Below are 19,384 nucleotides of genomic sequence, written 5' to 3'. Positions count from 1 at the left end.
CCAGGCTTTTGGCTACCTTTATGAATGCACCTTATGCCACTCCCCTACTCATTCATTAACCTCTCCACATTAGCTGTCTTTCTCTTCCTGGAACATGACCAACTTCTTCCCACCTCTACCCAAAAGGCATTTCCCCAGACTCTGGCTCCTTCTCATTATTTAGGACTCAGTTCACCTGTCATTTCCTCAGAGAACTTCTCTGACCACTACTTTTTTTTTTTTTAAGTTTATTCAGTTTGAGAGAGAGAGAAAGGGTGCACCAGGGCAGGGGCAGAGAGAGAGGAAGGAGAGAGAATACCAAGCAGGCTCCATGCTGTCAGCGCAGAGCCCAAGGTAGGGCTCAGTCCCACTAACCTTGAGATCATGACCTGAGCCAAAATCAAGAGTCAGAAGCATTAACCGACTGAGCCACACAGGTGCCCCTCTGACCACTGCTTCTAAAGGGGTGCATCATCTATCATAAAGGTGTGATTCTGAGACTTTAGTGAGAATCACATCACCTGGACAGCTTGTTACCTACAGATTGCCAGGCCGCATCCTCAGTGTTTCTGATTCTGTAAATCTAGGATGGGGGACCAAGAACTTGAATTCTTACAATTCCCAGTTTGTGCTGATGCTTTGAGTTTGTTTGAGCATGCTTTGAGAACCTCTGCTGTAGCACATTACCTCTTTCACTTCATTACATTTACTGAAATCTGAAAATAACTTATTTATTTGTATAGAAATATCGTCTAAAAACTGAGAGAATTCATCTGTCTTATTCATGACCGATGCCCAACAGTCGCTGGCACTAATATTCTGAGTAAAATCGATGATTCCTAGTTTTCTTCTTTGCGATAACTATGTCTATGGCAGGATGGCATCAGTTAACATGGGGGAGAAGAAACAGTTTCGCCAAAAAGAGAAATTCCACTTGGAATTTGTTGTATCAGACTTTCCTGTAGAACATCTCCATGGAAATATCCAGAAATCCTGAGAGTATCTCAGTATAAAGCTTCTCAGAGACCGAGGTGAAGGTGTAGATTTCGGTGCCCTTGTTTACAAAGCAACAAATAAATTTATTGACAGAGAATGTCTTCCTTTTAGCTTGATATTTTTGTCATAGTCTTGATTTTTGGCCTATTGCTTCCAAACTGATTATTAATGAAATCCTTTGATTGGCTTGAGGTGAGGGAGGCAAACTGTTGTATGCTATTTTATTTTAAATATGCACTCTGGTTTTCTAGGGGAAAATAACACAAAAAATGAAAAAGCATTCATGAGAATGAATAGGTGAAGGTAAACTTAATGTTAAAGAATTTTAAAAAAATTAATGTTTATTTATTTTTGAGAGAGAGAGAGACAGAGCATGAGCAGGGGAGACGCAGAGAGAGAGGGAGACACAGAATACAAAAGAGGCTCCAGGCTCTGAGCTGTCAGCACAGAGCCTGACGCGGGGCTCGAACTCACAGACCATGAGATCATGACCTGAGCCAAAGTCGGACGTTTAACCAAGTGAACCACCCAGGCATCCCTAACTTTAAAGAATTTTTAAAGAGAGAAGTCCTGACTTTATATTGAAGGAACGTTTTCACCTGCAAAAAAGTATTTCAGTTCCCTATTATGAATGCAAAGGACTTTTTATAACCATTTTGGCACATGATTATTTTATAATCATATATGGCACATTATTATTCCAATTGTATAAATCTGATAATTGTGATCGTACTTATATAGCAGGAATCAATGAGGTGCGTCATGGCACCATGGGTGGATTTCCTCTTAAAGTATCTGAATATAATGCAGCTAAGAAAGCGTAGCTGCCATTTTTTTTTTTAACACACACACACACACACACACACACACACACACACACACACACACTAACACTCAATGCAATGGACTAATAAATGTGCTGATATGACTATACAAAGTCCAGTCAACTCGTTAATTACCAAAAACAACTCCACTAACTAATTTGGGGAAAAATAGTATTTGGTTTCTTGACTTATAGTTTGTATAAAACTGACCACTTAGGTGAAATTTGATAGTGTATGAATGTAGATGTGAGAAATTATCCTGCAGAAGTTACTTGTTCTTTAAAATGTTACTTTGTATATGTGTCCAAATATCCGGCATATTTAATTTTGCTTTTTAACTTACTTGTATAAGAGATCTGATCAGATCTAATTAGAGCACTTCCAGAGACACATTTCATACATAAATTACGAGAGTCACAAGTGGAATGCAGTTAGGACCACGAGATTTCGAGAATGAGTAGACCAGTTACCTGAGGTTGCTCTCAACTGCTGCTCCGGAAGATCATCCTCACAGGTCCTGGCTCCCAAAGAGGCAGTTTCTGCAGACGACATTAGAATGAAAAGTAATGAGCATCCCACGTCCAGCTCTGCAGTCACAGCCAGTATCCCAAGAACTCCAAATGTGGCTTTCAAAGAAATTAGCACCAGGTGGGGCTCAGGTGAGACTCCAGGACACCTTACATTCCAGTGAACAGTGGTTAGCAAAATGAGTCCAGAGAGCAGTAAGCTTCGATCAAATTCTCGAGCCCCAGCACACAACGAATGCAATACAGACAAAATACGGAAGCGGGGAGGTTCATCCTGATTTTTACTTCTTGGATATTTGGCCAGACCTCCATTGTGGGATCATGTGTTATAATAACAATGGCACATTGCATACATTATGAGCATACTGTAACTTCTCTGTCAAGACAGTGAAAAAGAAAAAAAACAAAACCAAAAAACCCCCAAAACTTCAATATATGATAGCTAATGTGAGAGGCCAAAGCAAAAACGCAATCACCTGAGGAAACCTGAAGACTATGCTCAAGTCATCAACAAATCCACATCTTCATTCCGATCTTTTATTTGAGCTCCAGAGCAGAAGTACCAACAAGGCCCTGGTTTGCCAACCTCAACCCCAAGCACAAATCAGTATTTTCACCTATCTCTGTTCTTCCTTTGTGCTCCCTGTTGTGCAGAAATCCATACAAAATGACTGGACCACAGAAATCACCCTCAACCTCTCATTCTATCTCTACACTGAGTCCTCCCATGCTGTTGATGCTACGGGAGTGTCTCTTGTCATGTGCGTTTCTCTATTCCTCTGTCATCTTCTCTTTCCTGACAAGTTCAGTAGCCTGCACAACAGTCTTCCTTCCTTGAATTCCTTGTCTCGTCAGTCTAACCTCTTACAATACTGTGAGAACTCTTTTTCCAGAATACAGAATTGCCTAAATTCCAGTCCTGGCTCCATGAATTTCTAGGTAAGGGTATCAATTAGGCATATAACTCAACCTTTCTCTGCCTCAATTCTTTTGTGATATGTAGCTATAATTGTATAAACAGTCAACAATTATAAGAAAAAATAATATACATAAAGACATCACATGATATGGTCTTCAAAGTGAGAAAAGGCTGGATTATATTAAGAGGTTGAAAGGTCACCACACAATTCTTGCACTGCCAAAGAGACTCATGTTTAATACTTCTGGGCCCTAGCATCTCTGGTTGATTCTGAAGCCTTTAATTAAACAAATAATTACCCTTGGAAATAGAAGCGCACACCAAGGCATTATTATTGCATTTACTGATTGTTTTCCCTGTTATGTACACCACCTCTAGCCTCTGGTGGTCACCTATTTAAAGAGAATGATAATAAACCCTCAGTGTCTTTGCCCCAATAACACCAAAACACATTATGGGTTGTTTTTTTTTGTTTGTTTTTGCTTTTTTGTTTTTCTTTTTTTGTAGCCATATCTTAAATTAGTCTTGAAGGGAAGAATTTATCCTAGATCTTGCTTAGAAATCCAGATAATTTCCAAACAGATCACAGTATCGATATCCACCCAATATGTTGTTCAAGAAACCCACCTTCTTTCTCTTGGCAACCTCTCGGATCTTTATGCTTTGACCAATGCTGTTCCTTTTATTTTGTGAATGTCTTTTGGTTCTTCTCCTATGAACCTTATTTTTCCCTCAAAACCTAAAGCAAGTGCTACCTCCTCTGTGCTCCCATAATAATTAGCTTATAAATACGTTTCAGCACTTATGATGTATTATGATAATTTTTTAGATGATTCATGCATATTCCCCTATAAATTGTGAGTTCCTCAAGAACTTTCATCTTCGTAGGTTCTCAACTAAGGACAAAGCGAGGCATGTCAAAGTCTGTTCACAATACAAATCTGCACCCTACATGTGGAAGCAGATGAACCTCAAGATGAGAATTTCATAAAAGCTTCCCAGAGCTTCAAGACTCTAAATTCACAGCCCTTTAGATTATACCAAACACCGATACTAATTCCTGTTGCATAGACAGATCTTCCTCCACTTATGATGGGGTTAAGTCCCATTGAATGCATTATAAGTTGAAAATACCTCAAGTCGGAAATGCTGTTGATACAGGTAACCTACTGAACATCATAGTTTAGCCTAACCCATCCTGAAAGTGCTCGGAACACTTACCGTAGCCAGCAGTTGGGCAAAATCATCTAACACAAAGCCTCTTTTTATAATGAAGTGTTGAATATCTCCTGTAATTTATTGAATACTGTACTGACAGTGAAATACAGGATGGTCGGGTGGTCACAGAATGGTTGCAAGTTTATTGGTTGTTTACCCTCCAATGTGATTGCCTGGCTGATTGGGAGCTGGGGCTCACTGCCATTTTCCAGCACGATGAGAGAGAATCTTCCCACATATGGTTAGCCCGGGAAAAAATAGAAATTCAAAATTCAGAGTATGGTTTCTATCGAATACTTATCACTTTCGACCACCATAAAGTCGAAACACGATAAATTGAACCATCATAAGTCAGAACCTATCTGTATTAATGGGTGTATGTGTATGTGTAAAACCATTTCTTTCACTCTTTTCTAAGAAAAAAAGTATAATTAATCAAAGAATACTTACCATTCCAAACATGACTATGTGCATGTGCATACACACACACACACACACACACACACACACACACACTTCAATGTATCAGACACCAACTTAAATAGATATCAATAGTACCTAAGTAAATTTGACCAAATAACTGCCACTCATTTAAGATTCACGAAAATAAAACTTTAAAAATGACAACTTAAAAAATATATTTCTGGGGGTGCCTGGGTGGCTCAGTCGGTTAAGCGTCTGACTTCAACTCAGGTCACGATCTCGCGGTCCGTGAGTTCGAGCCCCGCGTCAGGCTCTGGGCTGCAGGCTCAGAGACTGGAGTCTGCTTCCGATTCTGTCTCCCTCTCTCTCTGCCCCTCCCCTGTTCATGCTCTGTCTCTCTCTGTCTCAAAAATAAATAAACGTTAAAAAAAATTTTTTTAAATGTATTTCTGGCTGTACTGTGATGACCTATCCCTATAAAAACAGTCATGTAATCCTCATGATAAAGTCATGAGGCAATTATTAATTCTTATTACATGAATCAAGAGACTGGAGCTTAAAGAGGTAAAATTAACTTGTCCCAGGTCCCCAAGTTTGAAACTGACAGTGCCCGGGATGGAATATGGTTCAGGCTGATATAAAGGTTGTGGAAGTCTGGATGTGTCCCGTTGAAATACTATAGTATTAAGGAGCCTGTAAAGGTTTTCCTAGTCTTAACAAAGTCCTGAAATCAAGGTGGGTGGGTGGCAGAAGAAAGTAACTTTCCCTAGTCTTGTAAAAATCCTGATTTTTCATAAAACATTACATTCCTTGAATATATAACATAACTCAATAATAGTTTGGTGCCACATTGAAATCATTTTATTTGACAGTGATTTAAGGAAATGTACCAATGTCAAAACCAGAAACGGTTATTTAATCTCACAAATTAGGATATGTGGTACTTGGAGACTGTTCTAGTGAGAGTGACTTGTGCAAACAATTTTATAAAGGGATGCAGTTCAGAATGCCACAGAATATTTTTTATGTTTTCAACAATGTTGCTCCCTTTATACAAATGATATAAATATTTAAATAAAGGAGCTTTTAACCTAACAAATGAACTGATTAATCTATACTTACTTCTCTGCCTGTGTAAATGAAATGTTTAAAACCTAGTAATGATACATAGCAACTTTCAATATTTCACTTTAATAATTGCTCTGTAATAACAAATTTGACTGCTGTTAACACAATCTGCCTCTTTGCTGGTGATTTAATTAGATTACTAATTTGTGTTCTCTAGCACCTGACCTTTCTTATTTAATACTATTTAAAAATAATACCACTGACAATTTATCCGGTATTCTACTCTCTTCTGTCAATTTGGTGATGATCACACATTTGAAAATGGTACCAAATTACTCTATTTTTATTAACACAATGAGGGAGTAATTGGCCCTATTTTCTGTGGAATAGTATATCGATAATCACAATCACTATCATCAACAACAACATGTCACCGAGTATTTGCTCTGTGCCAGGTACTGACTGATGCTCTTTCTATGCATTGGAACACCCCTAGCAAGTGGTGAGTCATGATTTGAACCCATGAAGTTTTATTTCAGGGATAGTTATCTTAACTGCAATGATATACTAGGCCGTATTTTTAAAATCCTAAAAGTCGCTTTTCTTTTGATTCTGAAATTATTTCTGGTGTTCATTTTTCTCATTTGGCTTGGACTCTGCTAACCACCTATTCCCTCAGCCCAACCCAAATGGTTACATCTCCAATGACAACATTTAAAAACTGAAATTCGGGGGGGTTCCTGTTCCCTCTAATTATGAGACAGAAGGTTCTCATAGCTCTCTCTCATTTCCTCACACTTGCCACACCTACTCATAAGCTTATCCATTCCATTACTCCTTTTCACCTTTCCCTTCCCTTATATGAAGAATTATTCTGGGAAATAGGCTGACAACTTTTAGGCATTTCATCTTAGTTCAAAAATGATCAAGTTTTTGGGCGATGGCGGCGGCGGCGGCGGCGGCAGCAGCAGCGGGGGCTGCGGGCGGTCGGGGCTCCGGGCCGGGGCGGCGGCGCCATCTTGTGCCCGGGGCCGGTGGGGAGGCCGGGGAGGGGGCCCCGGGGGGCGCAGGGGACTACGGGAACGGCCTGGAGTCTGAGGAACTGGAGCCTGAGGAGCTGCTGCTGGAGCCCGAGCCGGAGCCCGAGCCCGAAGAGGAGCCGCCCCGGCCCCGCGCCCCCCCGGGAGCTCCGGGCCCTGGGCCTGGCTCGGGAGCCCCCGGCAGCCAGGAGGAGGAGGAGGAGCCGGGACTGGTCGAGGGTGACCCGGGGGACGGCGCCATTGAGGACCCGGAGCTGGAAGCGATCAAAGCTCGAGTCAGGGAGATGGAGGAAGAAGCCGAGAAGCTAAAGGAGCTACAGAACGAGGTAGAGAAACAGATGAATATGAGTCCACCTCCAGGCAATGCTGGCCCAGTGATCATGTCCATTGAAGAGAAGATGGAGGCTGATGCCCGTTCCATTTATGTTGGCAATGTGGACTATGGTGCAACAGCAGAAGAGCTGGAAGCACACTTTCATGGTTGTGGTTCAGTCAACCGTGTTACCATACTTTGTGACAAATTTAGTGGCCATCCTAAAGGGTTTGCATATATAGAGTTCTCAGACAAAGAGTCAGTGAGGACTTCCTTGGCCTTAGATGAGTCCCTATTTAGAGGAAGACAAATCAAGGTGATCCCAAAACGAACCAACAGACCAGGCATCAGCACAACAGACCGGGGTTTCCCACGAGCCCGATACCGTGCCCGGACCACCAACTACAACAGTTCCCGCTCTCGATTCTACAGTGGTTTTAACAGCAGGCCCCGGGGTCGCGTCTACAGGGGCCGGGCTAGAGCGACATCATGGTATTCCCCTTACTAAAAAAAGTGTGTATTAGGAGGAGAGAGAGGAAAAAAAGAGGAAAGAAGGAAAAAAAAAAAAGAATTAAAAAAAAAAAAAAGAAAAACAGAAGATGACCTTGATGGAAAAAAAAATATTTTTTAAAAAAAAGATATACTGTGGAAAGGGGGGAGAATCCCATAACTAACTGCTGAGGAGGGACCTGCTTTGGGGAGTAGGGGAAGGCCCAGGGAGTGGGGCAGGGGGCTGCTCATTCACTCTGGGGATTCGCCATGGACACGTCTCAACTGCGCAAGCTGCTCCCCTTGTTTCCCTGTCCCACTTCACCACCTTGGGGGCTGCTCAAGGGTAGGTGGGCATGGGTGGTAGGAGGGGTTTTTTTACCCAGGGCTCTGGAAGGACACCAAACTGTTCTGCTTGTTACCTTCCCTCCATCTTCTCCCTAACTTTCACAGTCCCCTCCTGCCTGCTCCTGTCCTGCCAGGTCTACCACCCATCCCACCCCTCTTTTCCGGCTCCCTGCCCCTCCAGATTGCCTGGTGATCTATTTTGTTTCCTTTTGTGTTTCTTTTTCTGTTTTGAGTGTCTTTCTTTGCAGGTTTCTGTAGCCGGAAGATCTCCGTTCCGCTCCCAGCGGCTCCAGTGTAAATTCCCCTACCCCTTGGGGAAATGCACTACCTTGTTTTGGGGGGTTTTGGGGCGTTTTTTTGTTTTTCAGTTTTTTGTTTTGTTTTGTTTTGTTTTCCTTTGCCTTTTTTTCCCTTTTATTTGGAGGGAATGGGAGGAAGTGGGAACAGGGAGGTGGGAGGTGGATTTTCTTTATTTTTTTAGCTCATTTCCAGGGGGTGGGAGTTTTTTTTTTAATATGTGTCATGAATAAAGTTGTTTTTGAAAAAAAAAAAAAAAAAAAAAATGATCAAGTTTTTATCTGTGAAATCCTTTTTTTTCCTGCTAAATGGAATAATATATTTTTTTTAATTATAATCAATACAAATCTAATGATCAGGGAAAGAGCTGGAATTTCAATTTTTTGAAACAGTCTAGGTATATAAATAGAGAATTCTAAGCTTAAGAATGTTGTTGTCATTTTGGGAATAAGTCTAACCTAATCTGCACTTTTGATCACAACAGCCCTTAGCTCTTTATATTCCTATTGGCTAAATTTGGGAAACATTTGGTACAAATTCAGGAAATTTTTAAAATATTGGGTGAATGTTTATGCTTCCAAATATAGTACTGAGACAGAATTGCCTACAAAACTTCCACATCTCATCTCTTCCCACCGATTTGCTAACGCATTAAGTAATAAAGTGTATCGCTATTTTAGCAAAATGTGTAGCACATAAAATGAAATATATACCAATATACCGAATAAATATTAAACCAACTATTCTAAAGTAATAAAGAGAAAGAAAAACATTTTCTGTAGTCTTAGGAAACATTTTGAGTTCCACTCTACTTACACCCATTAAAAAAAAAAAAGAGTCCAATTCTTATTTTTTCATTGGAAAAGACTAAATTTTTAAAGAGCATCCCCATTTCAACAACCCTCCTACATTCTCCTCCCCATTTCCCTTTTGAAGCTCCTCCCACTTTAACGCATATAGGTGATATGTTGTAAAAGGATACTTTAGAGCCTCTGCTATAGAAGAGAAAATATTTGCAGCACTCCATTTTAAAATAATAAGTGAATACATGTTGGAAATCTGTTAGGTGTTAAGCACATAATACACGTTCTCTCATTCAATCCTTGCAATAAATCTCAACGGAAAAACCGCTGATTCTATGCAAAAGATGAGATATTAAAGCTCAGACATTTTAAGTAGTTTTTTTTCCCAAAGGCATAGAGTAGCATAAGAAGGATCTGGATGGAGTCTGTCTGACACCAGAGCTCCATACTCTCCCCTGAACAGTGCTGCCTCCAGGCAGCCCCCAGAACACCTGAGCCAGGAACTCTAAAACCTGAATTTCCCACCCCCTAAAATAAATGGTTCAAACTCCTTCAGAGCAAATTCATCACAACAAGATCAATATCTAGAAGAACAGATCAAATTAAACATTTTTTATTATCTTGGTAGTTTACATCTTACTAAAGACCTCCGAACTTGCTTGTGTACCACAAAAGTGAAGCCTGCTTTCAGATGAAGCAGGTTTGCAATTAAAAATGGTTTCAAGTGGTCTCCATCCTTTTCCTATGTGGATACAAAGAGTGCTCTTCTAAAAAGCTGAGCAACTCAGCATGCTACCAAAGGGTTTTGAGTAACCAAGCAACATCATCTTTGTTGACCTGCAGTGCTTTCTCTTAAATTATTTCTTCTAGGCAGTAACAGATTGAAGTGCATTGGATGCTCCAGTGTCAATTATCTGAACGGGGCTGGATTTGTAATTTTTTTTTTTTTTCTGGAAAAGTAAAGCTCCTTTGCCCTGCCCTGTCTGGTTTTACCCAGAAGTTATTTTTCTATAGTAGGGGAGTAGTATCTCCTGGGGCCTCTAGGCCGGGAAAGTGTGATCACTTCTTACTGCTTCTTGAATCATCTATGACCTCAGTGTAATGGGACCTCAAAGGAATTTAATAAGTTCCTGATATCAATTAGTTTCAATAAATTACTCATACATCTCCTTACTGTATCTTCCTTGAAAGTACTCTCACTGAAATATTTTTTCTTAAATTTATTAATCTCTAATACATTTCTCCATGTAAGATTCTGTTTCATTTCTGATTGTTTTGAAATTAAGAGATCAAAATTCTGTTGTTATAACCCAGGGAAAACATTATGTTCCCATCCGTCAGTTGCCCATTAATCTACACCTAAGTCCTCATAGGATTCGTCACAATCTCTCTTTATATTGTCCTAAACAATTTTTATTCCTTAGCATATTGTGTTGGCTTTGCTAGGTGGCTCATCCACATAGGAAATATCTCTGGTCTAAACACTGATTCCCACCCCTACCCAATGACAGCCTTTGTTCATGAGGAGCACTTCAGCCCTTTGCTTTCTAACACATAGCTAGTTTTTAATATATGAAAACCTCTACTTTCTACTCCATAGCTACCAACGTTTTTGATTAGCCTTATGCTAGGTCAAAAGCCTTTTAAAGTTATTTTTTAAATGGAGAGAAAATAAATTTTTATCCAGAAGTGTGTCTGTCACTGTTTCCTTCACTACTTTCAAAGGCTCCTTTCAAGGGCATCATTTACTCTGAAGGAAGTTGCACTTCTTTGTTTCAGGCATAGTATTTGGTTCTTAGAGGCTTTTCTACCTTCTCTTACACTTTCATCTGGAAGACTACAGCAATGACAGATGCCTCCCTCTAAGACTGCATTGTTTTTTAAATTACCACCACCATTACAGAGTTTAATCAGTTTTACAACTTTAAAACAAAATTCTGATTTTATTTCAATCACGTTCAAGAAGTCATTGGGCATTCTCCTTTGGAGTCGTGATCCATGAAACCATCATTCACTCTTGCTGTAGAGAACCAGAACAAACAACCCTACATTGAAATAATGGCTTTTTTTTTTCCCTGAGATTCATTCTCTTTGCTTAATATTTGGAGCAAAGATAAAAGGTGAGCCACCAGTGACATAAAGATTGCCCACTTCTGCTAGAACTATTGGCTCTCAGAAGCCTGTGTTGTTCAAAAAACTATTTCATTAGGAAAATACTCACTACTCCATGCATACATTTATGCTAAGGAAAAAGAAAAAACATGGTCTTATGAAACAGATACACCTGGATTTGAATCCCAACGCCAACACTTTCTAATTATTTGATGGAGCAAGTTACTTAGCCTCCCCTGAAATTCAGGATACTATATGTAAAAGTGGAAGCAAAAATAACCAGATTTCAAGGTGTAATAAGGAGTAAAGTTAATAACTACAAAGCATCTAGTACTGAAAAAGTAGTAGCTGTATTCATGCATGATTCTGCTCTGGCTTTAGTCCATCCTGCTGAATACAAATTATTCAAAAGAAAGACTACATCAATTTGATATTATGGCTTTTTAGATTATATTTATATGTAACGTACTCTCTGTCTATCAGCTAAGTCAGTATCTTCGACTTTTAAAATATCACTATTACATGTGTAGACATTTTGGAAAGAGCAAATGTTAACATGACTAAATATTGTTTTCCTAAGCCATGTAGCTTGAAAGTTTCTTTTAATCCCTAAGTAAATTTTACATTCTGCAATAAAAGTGGTGTGTGTACCACACTGTAAAGACTGTTCAATGCACACTGGTTTGGCCATTTTCAAAAGTTAAAGTGAAGAAGATGAACTCTTTAGACTGGTAGTAATATACAAGTAAGCCCTAGGTTTCCTTTTGCAAAAAGAGGCACCTGCCTTCTCCAACTCCAAACCCCACCCCACCATCGGCCTTTTAGCAAGAGTAAAGTTTAATGAGAAGTCACAAACAATATCAAAATATACAGCTTTGCAAATGTGGCAGTCTCCAAAACTCTAAAAACCTCCATTTATACACAATCACTGGATTTGATTAATTTTCTAGATTATTCCATCCACTACAGTCACCTAAATCATATGTCCTACTAAACATAGCATCAAAGCACATAACACTTGTTTTTTTCTTCAAAGCAATTCATAATGGCCCAAAGACAATATTGTAGCGCTTTCACAAAGGCAATGTTAAGTGGGGAACGTATGGAGTGGGGATGAAAATTTTAGCCTCAATCTGTATAAATTCAAACAGATCTATTAGCATGTTGGAGCCAGTTTTCTCATCTATAAAAGGGAGATAAGATGATCTCTTCTGCTTGCCATGGCAAGTCTTTGCAAGGGGGAAACGTAAGTTGTTGTTATCAACACCTCCAGTTGACCATGCAAAGTAAGGAAATACAATCTTTATACCATACTCTCTAAATATTTAATGTCTTAAATATGCTGACATGGAACGTACCATTACTACTTATAATAAACTCCTCTATACAGTTATATATAAGGAGGAAATTATTGCTTCTCATGTGCAGGCTTATTTATTTTGTGAATTATATATGGCTATAAAAGAAAATCCTCAGATGACTAGATCAATTCTTTTTATCAACACTATAATTGTTGAAATAAATTTACCATTAACCTAAGATGCAGAAAAGTTTCCTAAATTATATGTAAATAATCCTTGGATTTTCACTATTTGGAGTTTTCTACATTTCACCACATTAGGAATAGTCAAATTTATATGGTCATATACCCCAAATTACACTTAGGAGAATTGACCTGGGCAATGATGGATACAAACATAAGTAAAATAAATCTGGAGAAGGAAAGTTAGTGAAAGTATGCACAGCCCCAGAAAAGGAAGATTAGAAAGACTCGGTTGGAGCCAAGAGTGAAAAATGTACTATTGGAAACTGCTATGCATTTTCAAGACAATACTTATGCATACCCATGAAATGTTTATTTAATAAATCATTCATTAATGAGCAAACAGATTGATGAGATTTGGCACATGGCTTTCTTTGGACTGTATTAGCAGTAGAAAAAATAGTTTCTGAGACATGGCCAATTTTTTTTTCTCTTTTGCCTGAATGCAAGTATTGGCAAAGGGTACCTCAATCTTGGCAAAATGAGAGTTTAAAGCAGGGAGTGCCATGATCATATCTGCATCTTTGGGATGCTGTGTGGAAGATGGAACAGAGGAGGAAAAGTTTTGTTATTAAAAAGAAAAAAAAAGGATACTGGAACATTCACTGTACCTCAATCCATTACTGTCTAGAAAAAGTCATGGAAGGACAGTAATTCCATTGGAGAGAAAAGGAAAGTTCAAAAGTCCAAGAATGGGATGAGAGAAAAGATGATGAGCTCAACTTTGGACGTGAATTAGAGCAGAGCTCTTTGGAAAACATTTCAGTTTATGAAACTAGACCTTAAAAGAGAGGTCTGTGTTCAAAATATTTGGAAGCTAATAATTGTAAATCTCAGGAACAACGCATCGAGTATGGAAGGTAAGTTCTAAGGAAGGAGCTCTGAGAAAGGAAAATTAAGAAGTAAGTGGCACTGAAGACTATTGAAAGATGATAAACGATAATGACAGAGAACAAAGAGGTAAACACGTGACCCTGGAGTGATTGGTAAAACAGTGGCCAAAGGACAAGAACTTTTCCAGAAGTATGGGCACAAGTGTACAACTACACAGGGAAGTCAAGTAAAATAAGGTACCAGTGACACTGTGACAGATAGTAGTGGCTCGGACCAAAGAGATAGTGGAGGAACTGTCATATATTTCAAAGGAGGAGTAGATAGGACTTGCCAATGGGTTTTGATGAGGCAAGTGAGGGAAAAAGAAGAACGAAAGATTATTACAATGTTTGTTCGTCCAAGAAATCAGAAGAGTAGAGATGCTATTTACTGAGATGAGGGGAAATGCAGACGGAAAAAGTTAGGAGGGAGAGAAGGTTTGGAATCTGCAGTTTTGAACATGTTTAGTTTGAGATCCAGGTAAAGGTGTCAAGTAGGCAGATGGGGGTGGGGGAGGAAGGGAGAAGAGGGGAAGGCAGAGAGAGGTCGACATACAGTTGGCAGTGTAAGTCCTTGAGATGAGATTGAATAAGATCACTAGAGAATGAGGGTCCCTGATTGAACCTGGACACACTCCTACACAGGGACATATCAAAGCAGAGGACACCGTGAGCAGTCTTTTTTCCAGCAGGGAGAAGTATTTTATCGTTGACATTGTTTAGAATTGTCAGGGCATGGTAAAAATAATACTTAAGCTCGTAACTTTCCTTCAGTTTTATTGTTTTTAAATCCCCTATTGTGGCTGCTCCTTCTTTATTCCCTGAACTAACTAGGTGGAACATTTCCACTGTCCCCTTCCAAAATAAGGAGACAGCAGTGAAGAAGACTGAGCAAGAAGAGTCAACAAGTTAGGAGAAAATCAAGAGAGAATACGGTGTGGAAAGCCAGGTGAAAGAGACGTTTCAAGAAGGGAGAGAGCAACTTGTTTAAAGCTCCTGGTTGGTCTAGTCTCAGGAGGACTAGGAACTGGCCAGTAGATTTGCCAAAGAATGGGTTCTCAGAGTCCTTGACCAGAGCTTCTTTATGGAGTAGTAAGGATGAACATCCCCTGAATGTGGTATAAGAGAGAATGAAGAAGAAGGAAATGAAGATGTCAAGTGCAGACAATTCTCTGAAAGTTCTACTGTAAGAAGGATCCCAGAAATGGGCAACATTTAGAGGCAGACATAGCATGTGGGAAGGCTTTTCATAAGCAGGGTGACGTAGAGAATATCAGGTGTGATGATGGGAATGAGCCCGCATGAGGAGAACATTAGGTGGCAGAAAGAGGCAGGCCGGTGCTCTGGGATGGACTTGGGTGTGGGTTTCTGAAGACCAGTGGGAATGGGGATGAAAGTCAAGTATTATAGACGTCAGTGGAAGTTAGGCTAGGATTTATCAATCTCACAGAAGGTGGAAACAAACAGCATCAAGAAGAGAATTAGGGAGGAGAGTTGGGGAGTGGGAAGGACAGCGGAGGGTGAGGAAGTCCCAAAATAAATGTAAATGATGTAAAACAGGGACTGGGCAAGAGAGTTAGAGAGCAGAACCCACTTTGTTTTAGCACGTGAAATATTCCTGTTGTCTTCTGTGTGATACACAATGACAGAAATCGTTTTTTTGTTGAGTGAAGATTTGACTAGCAATCCTGTCTAGCTATGAGGCAAGAACTATTTTTTCATTGTAGATGTTATGCGGACCCTGTAAGCAATAAAATCGTGTCAACAAAAATGAAAAGACTTACAGAACATAAACAGTTCCCCATTAAACTCTTCAATTAAGTTCTATGGCAACACAATCATAACTGTATTTTTCAAAATCTTTTTTTAAGTTTGCAAAAAACTTATGTGTAATGCACACAGCACCTGCATTTTAAGATTTTGGTACAAGATGATGAAAGCTCTCAAAAATGCGTGCTGATTTTGTCCATTAAGTTTGCTGTCCTAGTTCCTAGACGAAGTAACTCATGATTATCGACAGTGTAAAAGATGACATATAAGATGAAATTTCACACTACCCTAAAACATCTGATGATTAAAACAAACAAAATTGCAAAAATATTAAACACATCACCACCCTAAAACACATGATAACAGCAAAGAGAGAAAGCTGAACTTTAAATTGAGTGAAGATAGGGGCCCCTGGGTGGCTCAGCTAGTTCAGTATCTGACTCTTGATTTTGGTTCAGAACTGTGATCTCACAGTTCCTGAGATCCAGCCCTGCATCAGGCTGCTTGCTGACAGCATGGAGCCTGCTTGGGATTCTCTTTATCCCTCTCCTTCTGCCCCTCCCTCCCAAAAAAATAAATAAATAAAATTTAATAGGGTGCCTGGGTGGCTCAGTCAGTTGAGCAACTGACTTCGGCTCAGGTCATGATCTCATGGTTTGTGAGTTTGAGACCCACCTCGGGGTCTGTGCTGACAGCTCGGAGCCTGGAGCCTGTTACGGATTCTGTGTCTCCCTCTCTCTCTCTGCCCCTCCCCACTCATGCTCTGTCTCTCTCTGTCACAGAAATAAATAAACATTAACAAAATAAATAAAATTTTAAAAATCTGTTAAAAAATAAAATAAAATAATTGCAGATAATTCACAGATGATGATCAGAATTCAAACTCAAAAAAGTAGTAAATAAACAAAAAGCCAAAAATACAGTCACTTTAAGACAATAAAAAGTATGTTGAGGAGGAGGGGGAGAAAGCTGGTGGTAAAGAAAACAAACACTAAGTAATTTATTTCTCTTTTGATCTCATTTCTACATACTGTAAATAAAAACATCTCTAATGTGCTATGTAATTTGAGCCAAATGCAGAATTTCCTTTTGAGGACTTTTACCACTGATATTATTAAGGATGTATAAAGAATAGAAATACATGTCTGATCCAAAACAATATGTAATAGGAGAATAAATTAGATCTTTTATATGGCTAATATTTTGTTCCTGTCCCATATATTATATATATGTCTTTACCCTGGTTCTCCCATCTGTCCTCAGGAGATAGCAGCTAATGTATCACCCCAAATACTCTACATATACTCTAGAACTCTATTTCCAGAGTGAAGAAAACAGACCTCGAATTTGCAGAGTCTCCTTGCAAGGACTGGAAATACACAGAGCTGTGTCTTCTTTTTGTAGCTACACTATGAATTTCTGAGAAGTATATATATATATATATATATATATATATATATATATAAAATATGTATATTATATACATATATACTTATATATATATAATTTACATATATTTATATTGTTATGTATAACTATTACATTATATAATGTTGTAATATTGTAATAAATGTAATTTATTGTAAATTATTATAAATTGTAATAATGTAATGAACATTTATGTAATATACATACATACTGTATGTAAGTACATAACGTACTTACTATATGCAAGGTGACTCCGAAAGTCACATTAATGGAAGTACAGTAGAACAGCTTATAGATATTTCAGTTTGATCGAACTTTTTCAGTTACAAAGATAAAAAACTACCCTGGACTCATATTGTTCCCATGCCATAAAAATATCTCCTCTATACATATTACACATAAATGACATTAACAGACTAACCTAAATATAAGGCAGGATTGTTAGAAATAAAACAGAGCCCCGAACATCGTTTCATTAAAACTACAAAGGCCTCTTAAAAATCATGATGAAAAAGGACTACCTTTTTCCAAGTTCAAAAAAACATACAAAACTTTATGAACACATTATTTCTTCTCCCCCCTCCCTCTAGGTTTTTTAAAAGGATGATGTTGGAAAGGGGGAAAAGGTGTGCCTCACTATCAGAGTCCTGGCTTCTCACTTCTCCCCTGCCCACTTAGCCTGAGAAGTTTCCAACAGTTGCCAAGCTTGGGATCCTTGACTCCTTCATGTCTTATATTTAGTTGGTAAGCTTTCTCTGTGGATTTATTGTTAATGCTTGTTTCTGTTTAATGACAGTTACCTCAGCAATAGCTGCTGAATACGTCCACCAGTCCACCATGGCAGGTGCCCTAGCATGAGCTTTCTTGCCCACAGGTCCTCCAATTTTATCCTGCTAATATATGGCTGCCAGATCATGCTTCCCAAGACCCCTCTTCAGTAGTGTAATTCCCACACTCATAGGTTTGGTACCTTCTTATTTTCTGCCTTGTCAAATCTGAGCTTCTTTGTTCAGCTTTCTTTTCATACATATATTTTTTATTTATTTTATTTGTTTTTGAGAGAGCACAGGCAGGGGAGGGGCAGAAAGAGAGAGAGGGACAGAAGATTCAAAGCAGGCTCCATGCTGACAGCAGAGAGCCTGATGTGGGGCTTGGACTCAAGAACCGTGAGATTATGACCTGAGCTGAAGTCAGATGCTCAAACGACTGAGCCTCCCAGGTGCCCCTCTTTGCTCAGCTTTCAAAAGCTTCCCCAGTCTCAACTAATTTTTTTAAGCTTATTTATGTATTTTTGAGAGAGGGAGAGCAGGAGAGGCAGAGAGAGAAAAGGAGAGTGAAAATACCAACCAGGCTCCTCAACTGTCAACACAGAGTTGATGCAAGGCTAGAACTCATGAACCCTGAGATGATGACTTGAGCTGAAACCAAGAGTTGGACGCTTAACTGACTAAGCCCCACAGGAGCCCCCACCTAGCTAATTTTGTCACTCTCTCTTAAATAGTGACTATAGGTGATCGGTTTAGTTTCTTGCTCCTCAACACAACTGTATCTATTCCCTTTCACCCCTAAGTCTGAAACATATCACTTTCCTCTCAAGGCTAAGGACTATGCCTAAATAAACAAGCAAATAAGTAAATAGATGAAAATACAAACAAAACTCTATTTTATAATTCCAATTCTATTCATTCTTCATGCCCTAATACCTCCATTAACCCTATAGATGCAACGCTCCTCTGAACAGTACTGAACTTGATGAAGTTCCTTAAAATGTCATAATTAAAAAATTTTTTTTAATGTTTCTTTATTTTTGAGAGACAGAGAGAGACAGAGCACAAGCCAGGGAGGGGCATAGAGAGAGGAAGACACAGAAACCAAAGCAGGCTCCAGACTGAGCTGTCAGCACAGAGCCTGATGTGGGGCTCTAATCCATGATCGTGAGATCAAAACCTGAGCCGAAGTCAGATGCTCAACCAACTGAGCCACCCAGGTGCCCCTAAAATGTCGTAAATTACCTGGCTTATTGTGTCAAGTACATTGATTAGGTTTTCTGGGTAGCTTCTAAACTCCTTGAGGGCAGGGACCTTTCACTTTGCTATCTCCCACTACCCCAAGCCAAATGCTATCCCCTCGGAGCCATTGCCTTAGTGGAGAACGCTCAAGTGGTTTCTATAATCAATAATGGCAACAAAGGAGAAGAATCGTCCAGGTGACAAAGCAGAGTCTTTTCCTCCACTTCATTCTGATTCTGAGTCCAATTAATTCATCAAGTAGTTGCCACATCTGCTATTAAATACAAGTATTTGGTATTCTCTCTCAAAGGTAAAAGAGTTGACAATCCCATTGGAACAGGCTAAAGAGGCAGAAAACTCCTTTGAGGAACCTGCCAGCTTTGTGAGCGATCTCTCTTTCTTCCCC

General features: G+C 39.3%; 2 protein-coding genes across 2 annotated transcripts in view; one reads left to right on the top strand and one right to left on the bottom strand.

Annotated features, from left to right (window-relative positions):
- Positions 1-19,384, bottom strand: part of ZFHX4 (zinc finger homeobox 4) — a 162,654-nt gene that overhangs the window by 31,980 nt on the left and 111,290 nt on the right. The window contains 1 exon segment of the mRNA XM_058699894.1: positions 2,270-2,338. Coding sequence (XP_058555877.1) covers positions 2,270-2,338 — 69 coding nt within the window.
- LOC131495097 (polyadenylate-binding protein 2) lies at positions 6,895-7,914 on the top strand. Its single transcript, XM_058699900.1, has one exon. The coding sequence runs from the start codon at positions 6,895-6,897 to the stop codon at positions 7,813-7,815; it is 921 nt and encodes a 306-aa protein (XP_058555883.1). The 3' UTR covers positions 7,816-7,914.

The sequence above is a fragment of the Neofelis nebulosa genome, chromosome 14, assembly GCF_028018385.1.
Source record: "Neofelis nebulosa isolate mNeoNeb1 chromosome 14, mNeoNeb1.pri, whole genome shotgun sequence".
Taxonomy (NCBI): domain Eukaryota; kingdom Metazoa; phylum Chordata; class Mammalia; order Carnivora; family Felidae; genus Neofelis; species Neofelis nebulosa.
The sequence above is the reverse complement of the archived record's forward strand: the minus strand, read 5'-3'. Positions and strand labels throughout refer to the sequence as shown.